The sequence below is a fragment of the Schistocerca americana genome, chromosome 7 (genome assembly GCF_021461395.2).
Source record: "Schistocerca americana isolate TAMUIC-IGC-003095 chromosome 7, iqSchAmer2.1, whole genome shotgun sequence".
NCBI lineage: Eukaryota > Metazoa > Arthropoda > Insecta > Orthoptera > Acrididae > Schistocerca > Schistocerca americana.
Window position 1 is genome coordinate 389,541,662 of NC_060125.1, and position 16,812 is coordinate 389,558,473.

The 16,812-nt window shown below is 41.1% G+C and overlaps 1 protein-coding gene across 1 annotated transcript in view; it reads left to right on the forward strand.

Moving 5' to 3' along the window:
- LOC124622962 overlaps window positions 1–16,812 on the forward strand; it is a 246,818-nt gene that overhangs the window by 193,838 nt on the left and 36,168 nt on the right. The window contains 2 exon segments of the mRNA XM_047148752.1: window positions 3,284–3,469; window positions 8,250–8,319. Coding sequence (XP_047004708.1) covers window positions 3,284–3,469; window positions 8,250–8,319 — 256 coding nt within the window.

The following is a 16,812-nucleotide window of genomic DNA, read 5'->3' on the forward strand; positions in this document are numbered from 1 at the left end:
AAAACTTTGTGTCGTATAGTCATCAAGGGTACACGAGTGGACCTTCGGCTCCGAAATCTCATATTGATGATGTTTCGTTGAATGGTTCGCACGGTCACACTTGCTGATGGCCCAGCATTGAAATCTGCAGCAGTTTGAGGAAGGGTTGCACCTCTGTCACGTTAAACGATTCTCTTCAGTCGTCGTTGGTCCCGTTCTTGCAGATATTTTTCCGACCGCAGCGATGTCCGAAATCTGATGTTTTACCGTTACACTCGTGAAATGGTCGTACGGGAAAATCCGCACATCCTCGCTGTGTCCCATCGCTGTACTATAACACCACGTTCAAACTCACTTAAATCTTGGTAACCTGCCATTGTAGCAGCAGACACTTGTCTTATACAGGCGTTGCTGACCGCAGCGCCTTATTCTGCCTATTTAAATATTTCTGTTTTTCAATACGCATTCCTATACCAGTTTCTTTGGCACTTAAATGTAGATGTCTGGAAACCTCTGATCAGATACTGTACCAATGCTGCCCGTATGACACTTCTTCTTTAGTGTATATATCTCACGATAGCTATCGATTGGTCGCTCTCTACTTTGTTCCATGCCTCTTTCTGAATCTGTCGATAGATTCCTCAGTTTTTAATGTCATCTAGCATTCCACATCTTCTTCTTCCATTTCTTAGCTTTCTGCAATCATTTCTTCATCTAATCTTTTGCACGCAATTTCCTCATAACACGCTTTTTGTACCACACAACGTTTTTTTACTCGTTCTGTCGTTTTCACTAGTTTTCTTTCATCTTCTAGTCTTAGAAGTACTTCTTCATTCATAATTTTGTCATTCCACTTCACTTTTATCATATTCCTTCATAAACACATTTCAAAACTATTCAAATATTTATTCTCTTTTTTATGATTATCCATGATTCGCTGTCACACAGCACTACACTCCAGGCGCAACGCTTTGTGAATCTTTTTCTTAGTTCTATTTCAATTATCACCGAAAAGAAAAGCTGCAACCAGTCACGCTATTTGAAAGATTTTTTTTCACTGTAACTAGTTTCGGTCGCAGATGTCAGTAAGGTTTCGTACAAAATTCCCATTTCGTGCTATAATGTAGAATGAAATGTAACATACTGTTTGAGATTTTGCGGTTTAGAAAAGCTTTTACTTTGTGTACAAAGATACATTTTGCTTTACTTAAGGAAAAGATTGTGTTTTATACATCACATCACAGACGACTCCTTCATTGATACGTAACACGTTGGGGCATGGACTAAAGACAAAATGGCGGGCCCTTGTACTTACATCGGACGTCACGTCAGCTGATTATAAATGCTATGGTTAACCTGTTCTTTTCACTTTGGCGGTTTGAGAATCACATTAATTCGTATTTGCTTCTTTTTCTTCTCATCTTTACCTTTTCCTGGTATTCTTTCATTCTCACTCTTTGTACCCTTTTTTGCTCTTCTCTCCATAATGTCTCTGTACTAAGCACATCTCCTCTCCTAAGCTTCACATGATCCAGTCACCTAGCCATACACTCCCACACCTCTGCTGCAGCATCTCCAAAATGTTAGGGTATCGCTGGTTGTAGCAATCTAACATTTCACGTGGGAGTTGAAGTGGGCATGCACGTATCATGCACTTGTCGCCAAAGCTCTGTTTGCTTATCTTTTGTCTTCTGAAGTTGTGGACATCTTGCAGAAGACCTCGCACCATCGTGGCTAATATGAGGATTCGGTTTTGTGGGTCAACTACAGGTCTACTTTCCAGAAATGAGTACATAATTTTTAAGGGAGCCAGGTATTTAGTCCACGTTGCAGTGTTTGACGTAACACTGAAGGAAATCGCTGTTGCAGTCACAATTATATCCTACTACACACGTCCAAATTAATGGTAGTGATCTATTTTACGGTGTCATAGGCACTATTGCATAGTGCCATATACTCAGACACCGGTATGTTAATGCTTCATTCGACCGTACCGTCTGAACGAAAGCCATGAACTCAATGGAATGCAATAAAATTTGAATAACACTGTATTAAAACAAACATGCCGATTAGTGAACGCACTTCTCAGGCCACAAATTCCCTCTCAGTGAGTCTCACTAATGAATGCTGACTGAAGATTGCTGTCGGCGCATGACGCCACTGAACTGTTGACAAGCTGCAGCGGATTTTCTGTCACTTGGTTCTGGCCAAACAGAGGCCACAAAACGCAGCGCTGCCGTATGAGACGTTGCTACGATCAGTCAGTTGGAGGTAGGAAACCAGTCCTCACGTGAATACCTGCTCCTTAGCTCCTGATCACAAATCAATAGGCTATCCAGTAGAGGGATTTAAGCCATACTGCATTTTACTGTTTGCACCAGGCCAATTAGCCATAAATTATACACAATGATGATATTAATATCAGAAAACTTGTACCATGTGTAACTGTTATTATGTCTTTAGTTTTTCCTTCCAACATTTAATACTGCAGTCATGCAACTTGTATATTTTAATATTGTGCTCCGTCGTTGTACACTGTGTTTTTGTTAACATCCTAGACATCCTACTGGAACAGGTAGTATTTTACCCGGCTAATGTCTGATCCTGCATGATCAGTATAGTGTTACTAAATGTTGACCCGTACATCATAGGCTTCTTTGCGTCTTTTCCTCGCTTCCCTTACTGATACGAGCACTGAATTAAGTTACTAGTTGAAACATTAGCCACTGTCCCACCGCCATAGCAGGTGTTGTGGTGTGATACTCTTTCTGAATTCAATTCCTTCGAGCCAAGATCGGGAACCTCACGCACATCTCTCCCCAGAACAGATCCAGAACCTTATAGTGCTGGAGATGAGCGCTATTCCCTATCCGATAAAAATGTGCCTCCAGTATCTTGGAACTGTTGTCGTGCTTGCGAAACATAACTGTTCCAGGAGAAGACAAAATCTGTCATCGTTAAAGCGACGCACCGATACACCCGAGCCATGACATAAATTTTCCAATGAGGTGGTCCGATGTCCCTGCGACGCCATGTCTACATTCGTCGATATCATTACTAATTAGTAATTCTTATTCCAATTGAAAGTGTTTGGACACAGATGCTGTTTGGGATTTCCCATTCGTTCTTCCTGTTAAAAGTCCAGTTTCGTACAATAGTAAGACTTCTTCGGAACGCGCTAATTTTGTAGCTCAGGAATGTAATGATAGTTTTATGTTGCTTAAGGACATAAAATGTACGCCGAATAGTTTCCGGATCATTCAAAAGTTTGCGAATTTATTGTTGTGTTTGTATCCTGTTTAAGGTCAGAAGTGGTTCTCGCACCGAAAGATGATTACGCCAGCTTTTCACTTCAAGATCCTAGATAATTTCGTGGACATATTTGGAGAGAATTCGCAAATACTGGTCGAGAAGTTGAAGAGCAAATCGGACGGGCATGCCTTTGACATCTATCCATACATTACGCGCTGTGCCCTGGATATCATTTGTGGTGAGTATTATTTTCGAAAAGCGTAATATTTTGGTAGCCGACTAATAAATACCTGTACAAAGTGAGCTTTCTTTCTTCTGAACGTCTGATTGCTTAATATGCCACACAACAAACTGGTCAAACGGACCTGTGTATCTCTAAACAAATAACGTATTGAAAGTTACAACTCTGAGGCTTTTTTGTCCACTTCATGTCTTTTGTCAATTTTAATGGAACAATCCAGTAAATTTGGTTTACAGTTCCCTTTATAAATTATCTTTGCTTCCCAAGAGTTGCAGCACTGCTCCCCTCGCATACTATTGCTTCCTTAAATTTAGGAATATATTGACTAGTTTGATCATGGAGTAGGTAAGCGGTAAATGCTAGGAATAATTCTGATCAGGGTTCAAGCGCGTTTTATTAGCTTAGTCTTCTGCCTAAGATAACAAAGATACAATTTCTTGAAAAACGTCTGTAAGATAAATAAACAACAAAAGGCTTTTACTAACTCGTTTAATTTCGTATTTTGACTTCGGAAAATTAACGAGACACTTCTGGTTTACTGGCGTTTACGTAACGAGCCTAATGGAGTTTTGGAATCCATACATGTTATAAAAATGTATGTGTGTATGTACGTTGCACGTCTCCGTCTAAACCACTGGACTGATTTCAGTCAAACTTGTACACATGTCGTTTACTGTCTCGAAAGAAACGCTGTTGTGGTAAGAAGCACCCATCTATCAAAGGTGTGAGTGGGGGTGAAACAGAGGTGTGGCCCACGACGCGCAGATACCCATACTTTAGTCATTCGGTATTTGACAATATGAGCACTTAGTGACTTACAACAAACTTCAAACCTTTACAAATTTTTTTCTCGCTGACAGCCTCCACTACACGATGAAAGGAAAAAAGTATATCTCTTGCTTCTTTTCCACTGTTCGTGCAGTAAAAGTACCGCATGAGGCATAACATTATAATTTATTGTTTCTTTACTACTAACTGTATTCGCGACACATTTTGCTGCCAATATGCGCATATTGCACTGAATGTAACTACAAAAGAATATCATTGTAAGATATGTAGTTCAGGAGATATGACGTCATAAACAATTAGATGCGTGAAAAGCTGCCGCATCGTAAACGACCTTTAAATTTGTTACTTCGTGACTACTACCTTCATTGGCAACGCATTTTGCAGACACTGTCTACACATGCCGCTAAATGTACCTACTAAATTATATGACTGTATGACACATAGATCAGGAGATACGATGTCATAAACATTAAGCACAAGGCCAGACGCTGTGTGATAATGACGTGGACGCACAGCTATAAATAAATACCTGGGCAACGCCGGATTTTTATGCTAGTAGTAATAATAATTAACAGATAATGCAGAACGATAATACAGAGAAAGAAACACTATTACAATGAGCATGTAGAAGTTATAACTCCACTTTGAACAAGTGATAGAATCTGATTACGAAAACACAAGAGGTGAAATTATACAGCTTGAAACATTTATACACAAAAGAGTTGTGGTCCAACGCTAGAGAAACTTTCTCTGCTTGGCACTCTCGACGTTATCATATAACTTAAAAAATACGAAATGATTATAAAAGGTTCCCAGTTGAGTCAATAATTTCAAAGATTGAGTATAGTATTCGGCCGTAATAAGGAAAACGTCATCACTCACAATAAACGAAATTGATAAACACACACATGAAATATTAATCATATCTTACAGGAGTAGGTGAATGTTCAGCGCCAGTTTCCCGGTGAGAGACAATTTTAGTATTAATCTTTCACCAAGTAATCTTTTTTCGTGATCGTCCTGCACTAAAGGTTTCGTACTGTTCGATGTCGTTTGCTAAAAATTGATCCAATTAGGTTAACTTCCTTCTTAAGGCGCTTCCAATGTTCACAGGCAGTCCTGGACTGCAGAAAACGCCCGGTAGTTAAAGGCGCCAAGTATAACTTTCCCACTACACCACAACATGGACTCATATGGCAGAATAGCGCCTCTAGCCCGTCACAGGTGTAAATATCCCAACTAACTGGGACTGCAGAAAACGCCCAGTAGTAAAAGGCGCCAAGTATAACTTTCCCACTACACCACAACATTGACTCATATGGCAGAATAGCGCCTCTAGCCCGTAACAGGTGTAAATATCCCAACTAACTGGGACTGCAGAAAACGCCCGGTAGTAAAAGGCGCCAAGTATAACTTTCCCACTACACCACAACATGGACTCATATGGCAGAAAAGCGCCTCTAGCCAGCGACAGGTGTAAGTATCCCAACTAACTCATACACGACTGACTCTTGAGGATGACCAACACTCTTAAGTCGGTGAAACGCTTACTGCCCCCTGTGGGCGCGGAAGGTAAACACCTTCCTGCGAGTTTGGCAAAGTCAGAGTAAGAAACTATCCATTCCATACCACGCACTGCCCTTCAGTCTATCGAAGTGTTAATGATCCTGTCTCTTTCTATCTCTTTTCACATTTTTTCTCGTTTATCCTTTTCTTTCTGTCTGTCTTCTGCCAACTGCGTGGTTACGAGATTCTATACGGTAAACTGAACTAACTATAGTCGATATATGTCAGCACAAAATGAATAGGAGGAGGAACAAAGATTTCGAAGCACTGGGAAATACGTTGATATATTGACGTCAAGACGAAGTTTCTTCCTTTGCAATTACGTAAACGCTGTGTTTGCAACTAATCTGTTCTTCACAGTCAGGTGCTCATTGCGTGAACATTGTAGGTAACGTGGGGAAATTATTTTATGATGAATTTAAATTTTCTTTTTGTACTGAAGATGTTGAGATGTTGAGGTAGTGTTTTTTCACAATTGAGGGTCAAATAATTTCACAATGGCTGATTCATAAGATCACATTCTGAATCAGTAAATTCTTACAAATACCTTGCTGTAACAGTTGTGTGGATATGAAGTGGAATCATCACACAGACTAAATCATAGGTAAAGCAAATGACAAATTTCAGCTCATTTGTAGGACTCTGTGAAAATTAAGTCCACTAGTTCTCAAGCGCATGACATTCATAGGACTACCAGGGAATAATGAATGCCAACTAGGTCAAAACTGTCATTATAGAAATATATCTACACCTGCATCCACACTCTCCAAACCACTGCAAAGTCCATGGGAAAGGATACTTTCCCGTGTACGACAACTTACGGGCCATTTCTCATTTCATTTGAGTACGATTATGGGAAAAGTGACTGTTTAAATGACTATTTGCGCCCCGTAGTTGGTGTAACCTTGACTTCGTGGTCCCTACGGGAGTGATGTTAGGTGTTTGTGGTGTACTCCTAGATTCCCCACTGTTTTATGAAACATTATAAGTAGGTCTTTGCGGGACTGTTGAGTCTGTCTTCATGCGTCTGCCACGTCAGGTTTCCGGCGTTCCTGTGAGGCTTCCACATGGGAGAAACAAGCCTGCTACCGCTCGTATTCCCCCTCTTTGCATACATTCTGTATTCCCTGTTAGCCCTATTTGGTATCGATATCACGCGCTTGATGACTACTGTGGCTGAATTTTCACAGTGTGCTGCAAATGAGCCGAAATCTGTCATTTGTTCTACCTATGATTTAATCTGTTGATGATTCCACGTCATCTCCCGACAAATTGTTACAATCAGGTATTTGTAAGAATTTACTGATTCAGACTGTGACCTTCTAAATCAGTCAATCTAAAATTATATAACACTAAATTATAAAGAAAATACTTTCTCATCATCTTGCATAGAAAAAGAAAATTTAAATACATCTCCTACAAGGCAAAACGATTCTCCAGTTACCTGCAATGCTGACCCAATGAGCACCTGACAGTGAAGAACAGATTAGCCGCCAAACACAACGTTTAAGTAATTGCAAACGAAGAAACTTCGTCTTGACATCAGTACTACAACATACTTTCCGGCGCTTCGAAATCATTGTGCTTTTTTCTGTCCATTCTGTTACTCCAGTTTGCCTTTGTCGAACAAAATCTTGTACCTTACAGTCAGCAGTTTTATTCAGATATTCTCTAGTGCGCCATAACAGTCCCGAAGTAGCTGAGCCTACTTTCAAATGATATAAATATAGGAAAATGTTCTTTATCTTGTATTAATACTTTTAAAAAATCTGAAATCGTTATTCATGTTACGAAAAAGCTGTTTAAATGTCGCATGGCACTGTTGGCTGGGATTTCCCACGACAATGTTTCAGCCGCCTTCCAGAAAGGGTGTTCTTTAACCGTGACATTGACCCCTTTCTTTGCGGATATGTGAGAGGTGGGTCTTACGTTAATTTGTAGAGTGTTTCTGAGTGTTGTAGATGTGTATATAGAGTAGTTTTAGGATGGATCAACAATGTCACATCCCTCACTTCATAGGACACTGCAGAGAGCTCTGAAAGTTAATCCAGGTCATTGGTACAAAGACTAGTGATCGGAACTTAACGCCGCCACCTTTCCTGCCCCACATGATCACTTTCTAGCAGCTAGGATTCCAACCGGCTTACATCGTTTTCGTTTACTTCCAAAGATGTAAAATTTCGGTTCCTGATAAAATTGTGCCCAACACGTAGTTCTCATGTACATCTACCGCATCATGCTTATGTAAACAGTTAAATTCAGCATATTATGAAAAGTACCTAGAACTACAGCAAATCTAGAAACCAAACAGTCCTCCACTCGGCATGCATTATGATATTACTGCAAATTTCCAATTATCTTATTTAATAACAGACTTTAATTTAGAGGTGCTGAAATGATCTCAATACATTTCTCTCCGCAGAGACGGCCATGGGAACATCTGTCAACGCCCAGAATGAAACTGGATCAGAATATGTGTCAGCAGTGTACAAGTAAGTTATCTCTAATTAATCATTCGCCTACTTTCCCCTTAGCGTTTGAATTAACCTAAGTCATCAGATAATGTACCCCGGAAGAACGAAGGCCTCGACTTCACTTCGTCAAAAACACGGAGAAGTTTTGACTTTATGCGTAAAAATGGAAAAAATCGGAGAGAGTCAAAGAAAAGTCTGAAGTCTCGTAGAGTTTGACAGGTCTAGATGGAGAGCGGGCCGACGAAATTATGACCAGACTGAAACCACAGCCCTGAACAGTGGGGAAGGCAAGTTGTTGGAGAATGCAGCTGAGCTTTTAGAAATTGTCACACACACACACACACACACACACACACAGTCTCTCTCTCTCTCTCTCTCTCTCTCTCTCTGACAACTGCCCACCGCGAGGGTGAATGAGACCTGCTGGCACTGCGGTTATGTGACAAACTGCGCCTATGACAAAGAGCAGATTGTTATGGACCAGAATCAGGCAACGACAAGACGGGAAGGCTTTCCGCGTGGTACTGGAGTGAGCGTGTGGTTGAAGGACTTGAATGAAGACGAAATAACGAATAGGCAACAAGATGTTGGACGGTCACTTCTCATCACAGAACGTGAGGGCCGGAGGTGTGGCCCCTCCCCCCCCCCCCACCCCCCACCTGTAAAGCAGGATAGGTGGCTATGGATGGCACCTATGAAGCAGGATAGGTGGCTATGGATGGGATATATGACGGCAGAGCAGAATGCTGGTGCAGGTTCAGCTGTTTCGAAGCACACCTCTGAGGGCACTGTGTTGAAAATAGGGCTCTGCTGTAGACGGCCCATACGTGTACTCATGCTGACCCGACGACGTCATCAATAACGTGTCGATGGTATCTCCGGACATGCCGTCATCCAGACGAATGGCAATGCGAAACATGCACCTCGCCAGGGACGCACACCGGTGGTGTCAGTATTATGCTGTGGGGGCATTCATATTACCTTCTCGGGACCTGTGGTAGTAATCGATGGCACCACGCCATCTATGATTTGCATGAATTGAGTCACTTCCTGCTAGGTGCCTCCCCTGACGACAATGACGGCGACACAAGGCGAGATTCACGCTGCGGTAGTTTGAGGAGCATGATATGAACTGACGTTGAAGTCTTGTACACCAAGTTCGCCTGATCTGAAAACGGTGAGACCTGTCGTCCGCCAGCTCCGCGCCCACAGAGCATCGGCCCGTAATTTGTAGGAATTTCGTGAGCTGCTTGTAGACACCGGGTGCCACATATCTTCGGGAATGGAGGACCTGTCGAATGCATGCCACGTGGAGTCGCTACTCTATTGCGTTCTAAATGTGAGCCAACATCCTGTTAAGCAGGTAGTGATAATATTTTTGCTCACCAGCGTATAAATATTTGGACACGTATATCCTTGCGAGGTGGAATCGTAGTATTCATAAATCAAATATTCTGTTTTGAGTTCTTTTAAACAAAATTCTCGTGATGTAACTTTCCACCTGCGATCTTGTTCGTACTTTGAAGATTAATACACGCACATAGAGCTTAATTAGCAAACTGAAGTGGTAGGTAGCATGCAGGTGGCAGTAGTAGTAGTAGTAGCATTAGCAGTAGTATCCAGAAATAAGTGACAAATGGAAATTTGTACCATGGCCAGGTTTCGAACCCACATCTCTTGCTGACGAGGAAGATGCACTAACCATTACACCACCAGGGCACAGTGGCCTTGGACAACTGCAAGGACTACCTTAGCACGCCTCCCTCCTCAATCCAAATTCCCATTCAAGGCTCAACCCACGTGGTATAATCCCTAAACTCGAACATTTCCGGCCTCGGTATAAATTTTCATTTGTCGCTTGAGTCTGCATATATACATCATAGATGTTTGAGACCTGAAAAAATGTGTGGAACCACTTAGTTTCATTTTATATCCAGGAAGAAGAAGAAAATTTTACAGAATTTTTTCGTCTCAACGGCATTCGAACAGTATTGACAATAATGAACAACTGTCTTCTGAGAAAGATAAAATTTCAGTTAACACAGAATTATTTTTGCCTTCTCCGAAACAGGCGTTATACGAGCCACCGTGAAATTATTAATGAATCACGCAATCAGAATGACGCTCCAAGTTCTTCTTTTAAACATTTAAGGAAGATGTTAAAATTTTGCATACATGAGTTTAAAATCCCATAAACAGTGAGACAATCAAAATTAACAGAATTTACAAGTTTCACAACAATTTTCCGTTATTCAGTAGATGAGTTGATATAACACATAAACAATGGCAGAACACGATGCACATACCCTCTCGCAATCCGTCTTCCGCCAGTACACACTCTTCCATCCTCCGGACTTAACAGAAATCATACTCCAAAACTTGCGAGGGTAGCATTCCTGAGAAACTGCCAGAAAGTTTCATATCACGCACGTTCCGCTGAAGAGAGAGAATTCGTTCTGGACACAATCCGCTAGGCTATGGTTAAACCATTTCTCAGCCATATCCTTTCTTCCAGGAGTGGTGAACCCGCAATGTATGGCAAAACAACTATAAAGTTTGGAACACAGAAGAGACTTACTGGCGGAAGTAAATCTATGAGGTAGAATCCTGAGTCGTGTTTGGATAGCTCACACGGTACTCCATTTTCTCTCCAAAGGTAAAGGTCCCAAGTTCTTGTTTCAGTCCGGCACACAGTTTTAGTTCCCCAAATTTCTAATCAGCTTTCACTCCTCTACAAAGTGAAAATTCCTTTTGCTGAAACGGTAACTTGGTACTCCTAACTGATCAAGATGAATATTCTTCTTGTTTTCAGAGATGTTTGTAAACGTTCACGAATCGAACTCCTGTAAGGATGCTACCGTATAGGAAATGAGTAAACTACAGCGCAAGGGAAGTGCCTAGAGACCGGAAGAATAGGTTACAACTACTCGCTGGAAAGCCGCGGAGGTAGACTCCAATGCAGCGGAACTGTTCGTTAATGGAGCGGCTTCTTCGTCGGCACAAAGTTCTTGTTCATCACATTAACTGTTACACAAGACACTGCACTTACCAGTTAGCTGGGATCGTACAGCTGAGGAGATAATATTGAAACCCAAACAAATGGTTCAAATGGCTGTAAGCACTATGGAACTCAACATCTGAGGTCATCAGTCCCCTAGAACTTAGAACTACTTAAACCAAACTTACCTAAGGACGTCACACACATCCATGACCGAGGCAGGATTCGAAACTGCGACCGTGGCAGTCACGTGGTTCCGGACTGAAGAGCCTAGAAACGCTCGGCCACCGCGGCCGGCAAACTCAAACATCCTGGGTTTTGTGGACGTAATATGTGGATGACGTTTCACGCTCTGATACATAAGTCTACAACCTATTTGCGCGTTACACATCGGACACTACAGTGAGAGAGGGAATCGCGTAGCAGTACACCCACCAGACGTAAATAGGGAAGCACACCTATTATTAGGAGCGAAGAGCTGGCGACTTGCCACGTGCGTGATGTGGTCTTTGCGTTTTGCCGTCGACGTATTGAATGAACGTATCATACAGCTGCTCAGTGGAGGAAATACTCTGTTAACGCAACCCTGTTTACAAAACGAAACTGAATGACTGAAGTAGAAGTGTGATTGTTGGCTTTTTTCTTTTCCAGTACTAAACAGTTGTTTTCCTACGAAGTTAAAGAAAAATTTCAAATATTATAGACTGACTACCTTACGGAATAATTTCTAAAAGAGAAATGGTTCAAAGGATGTTTCTGTGTTAACTATTATTGGGTTTGACACAAAAGAAAATATTTCCGTGCCAAAGTAGCTAATTTTTTTCATTGCATTTAGAGACGGACGATATGTTAATACATAGGCTCCCCCAATCCAGTGGGAGAAGATTATACAGCTGGTATAAGATCTCATGATAAGATGAACTAACGGCCGGAAAGGAATATCAGGTGTTTTGTTGACGTAACTGACACTTTTTAGTAACACCTTAACGAGAACGTATGCGAAGTTGCAGTACTTTAAAAGAAAAACTTTAAAGTACAAATGTTTTCCAGGCAATGTAATTGAATTTGACACATTTTAAGGAATGTTGTCTGGATACAAATATAAGTTTTCACGCTTATTGAAGTTATACGCTTTTAATTATAAACAATCGAAATTTTTTCAATAAGGTGAGTAAAAAAGCCACTTGATTGAAAAATCATTCAGAAGGAAATTAATGTATTTTTGAACAAAGTCCAATTTAGCGTTAAAAACATCTGCGGAACAGGATATTTATATCTTCTTTTGCTAGACTTTTACAGCTCTCCAAATTTCTGGGAAAAAATTTACCAGATCTTAGGGCATTTCTTTTCGTAAATGCCTTTCTGTTGTGGTAAATGAAAATTCCTTCCACAGAATGTTTCACTATAGTACTGACTAATTGCAAGCCAAATTTAAGTACTATAATGTCAGTGGTTTATGAGGAAAAGATACGTGAAGTTGCCAAAATGTAAGTTACTGGAAACCTGAATCAAAGATTTCACAGTGTTTGTATTAGATCTTACCTTATCTGGGTGAACTAGTACAAAACATATGCATTCTTCTCTTCATCCTCAACAGTCTTTTCTTTGCTTGTCCTCTTACGTTAACCTGATTTTCGAACTGAGTTACAAAAATGTCAGTTGCACCAACTCCCTTGTTATCAATTTCTTTCAATATCGACAGTGTGAAACCTCCTGGATCGTATCCGGCCTCTGTAGAGTCCATAGTCTGCAAGTTTATCAAACTTAAAAACCAAACAAGAGTCATACGCTGCAGTTTCGTCAGCAGTTGTGGAAACAACTGATGTCTTGTGGGATGGTTTTCCTATGAGAGATTTGTAACTTTCCTTAGGATTTTGAGTCTTTCCATGCGCACACTTTTGTAGAGGTTTTGGATCTGTGAAACACCTGAATGTTCCCCACACTGTGACTGCATAGAACAGGAAGACAAAATCGCAGAAGTACTAATATGCGCCATTGCAGAACAAAGGGGCATGACCTCGTGCAAGTTTTTGTTAATTATTACTTTTATCACTCTTTGGCGTGAAATTGGAAAGTAATATTCTGGATTAGAAATTTCAGTAGCATGCAGTAAACGAAAATCCAATAAAATTTTTTTCGCAATTTTGGTCGCTTTGACATACGTCCCCCCTGAAGCCCAAAGCAGTTGTGCAAAGCGGCAAGCGCCGGGCACAAAACATACATTACAATAGCGCTCAACAAAAATATCAATTTTAAAAATTTTCACAAAACTGACTTTTATCATCATACTAAGCAAGGCAAAGACAGGAAGAATTTGGCAAAAAGTAAACAGTTATTTTAAGATGTGGTTTCACTGTGGAATATAATTTCATAATTTCACAAAATTAACTTTTATTATCATAGTAAGCAACGAATACAAGAAGACATTGGCAAAATGTAGATGGCCAATTGTTTTAAGGTTATTGTTTCATTTTGGAACCACTTACACAGACAGATTTCAATCACCCATCAATTCATGAGATGTATATGTGAATGCAATTTCGCAGTTTTCCTATACACAATCCCCATCTCAAAACTTCCATGAACACATAATGCTTAAAGTAAATTAGTCCTGACCAACAAGCAAAAATGGGCCTAAATATAATAAATTTATACCAAAAGTACATTCTGTTCCAGTGGTAACATTTCGTAAATACTCATAAAAACGTTAGTACAAACTAAATATTAGATTACAATAACTGTAGCTATACTTACTTTCTCTGTCAATGACCTCTTCAAAAGGATCACTATAAAAAGACCATGTGTCACAATCTCATCTCGTACAATCACGCAGCACAGTCTCCGGACCGACTGCTACTTTGAACGCTGTAAGTGACCGTTACAATGCACTACGTTCATAGAACTACCTCAGTGAAATTCTAGACATCTCTCCTTTGCAACAGCGTCGGTCGTCTCATGCGAAAGGCACTGGTATTTAAAAAAAAATTGATAATATAATGGTTCCAGACAGAAACCACTGCTACTCAAAGGATTACAGATTTACCACACATTCTCGAATATAACTGTTCTCTCTCGAACAAAGACACGGGCAACTACAACTCTAGCTTCCACTTACTCCTGGAAGCTTCCTTTGTTGCATGTCTATGGCTCAGTCAACATATTTTTATCCAGACATACTACAGATGTGCAGCATATATTATAAACTTTTTTAAGAAAAAGGGAAGCACCATATTTTATTTTACTTATCTATACTCGCCTCTATGAAACTTGATTGTGGTCGTCAGATTGGCCTCCCATTATTAACAATACGATAGATCCGTCCACCAAAAATGGAATACTAATCAGTGATATTTACATAATTCAAAGATATTTATTGAATCTTTGGAAAAAAATAACTTTTCTTAAATAATTGATTTATAGTTTAAATTTGTGTACATTCATAACGAGTGTACAGACGTAAGTAAATGAAATTGAAGGAAAAAAAGCAGAAGAAAACTTTCTGAGACACTGTAATTTTACATTTTGATCAGAAAAATAAAATTTTATGTTTTGTTGACCAAATAAGTTTAGTGTCCAACATAAAATGTAGCAGTAAGGGAACCCCTTACTACAGAAAATTTGTTGCTCTACTGAAGGTGACGTGCTTGCAGCTTGCAACTAGAATCGCCATGGGGCGCTTAACACTATAATATAGGGAACACAAAATGAATCAAATATCAGTCATTCGTTAAAAGTATACACAATAACAACACTCGTACTAGCCTGAAGGTAAATTCTACACTTATTACCTAACTCAGCATACGATGATTACCTAACAGAAGTTCACTCATGGACTACCGCCGGTTGTCAGTCCATTAGATCAGGCTCTATGAAAGTTGAACGCTTTGACACTCGGCGTTGAGTGTCCGAGAAATCAATCACTAGTAGCTGCTGCGCAGTAACTGCGACAACTGCAGATAACTGTATGGCAATTTAGAATTTGGTGGCTACTGTAGACAAGTGATCGACAAGTGGTGATATGACCAAGTGCTCAACAGGCGTGCCGAATAAGTCTGTGCGTACACATTTATCCTTTAACAGCGGAAGGATCTGTTTTGCAGATGCAGCAAGTAGTCGTTGGTGTCGGCACCCGCGAGCTACACTGCGCAACACGATTAACAGGGCCACTTTTTCAAACCCCATCACTTTCTCCCATTCCAAAGCATGAGTTCGAAATTTGGCTCGAAGGTGCCTACAACCTTCTTCTGTGATCGTACAAAAGCGTGGCACTTTCGGCAGCCCTCATACACTATGCGATCATAAGTATTCAAATACCCCCCAAAACATACTTTTTTCATATTAGGTGCATTGTGCTAACACCTACTGCCGAGTACTGCATATCAGCGACCTCAGTAGTCATTAACATTATGAGAGAGCAGACTGGAGGGCTCCGCGGAACTCACGTACTTCGAACGTGGTCAGATGACTGGGTGTCACTTGTGTCATACGTCTGTACGCGAGATTTTCACACTCCTAAACATCCCTAGGTCCACTGTTTCCGATGTGATAGTGAAGTGGAAACTTGAAGGGACACGTCCGGCACAAAAAAGTACAGGCCGACCTCGTTTGTTGACTGACAGAGACCGCCGACAGTTGAAGAGGGTCGTAATGTGTAATAGGCAGACATCTATCCAGACAATCACACAGGAATTCCAAACTGCATCAGGATCCACTGCAGCTACTATGACAGGCGGGAGGTGAGAAAACTTGGATTTTATGGTCGAGCGATTGCTTATAAGCCACACATCACGCCGGTAAATGCCAAACGACGCCTCGCTTTGTATAAGGAACGTAAACATTGGACGACTGAATAGTGTAAAAACGTTGTGTGGAGTGACGAATCACGGTACACAATGTGGCGATCCGATGGCAGGGTGTGGGTATGGCGAATACCCAGTGAACGGCACCTGTCAGCGAGTGTAGTGTCAACAGTAAAATTCGAAGGCGGTAGTGTTACGGTGTGGTCTCTTTTTCATGGAGTGGGCTTGCACCCCTTGTTGTTTTGTGTGGCACTATCACAGCACAGGCCTACATTCAAATTTTAAGCATCTTCGTGCTTTCCACTGTTGAAGAGCAATTAGGGGACGGTGATTGCATCTTTGAACACGATTGAGCACCTGTTCATAATGCACGGCCTGTGGCGGAGCGGTTATACGACAATAACATCCCTGTAATGGACTGGCCTGCGCAGAGTCCAGACGTGAATCACACACAACACCTTTCAGGTGTTTTGGAACGCCGAGTTCGTGCCAGGCCTCACCGACCGCCGTCGATACCACTCCTCAGTGCAGCACTCCGTGAAGAATGGGCTGCTAATCCCCAAGAGACCTTCCAGCACCTGATTGAACGTAAGCCCGCGAGAGTGGAAGCTAAGGGTGGACCACACCGTATTGAACTCGAGCATTGCCGTTGAAGTACGCCGTGAACTTGTAAGTCATTTTCAGCCAGGTGTCCGGATACTTTTGATCACATAG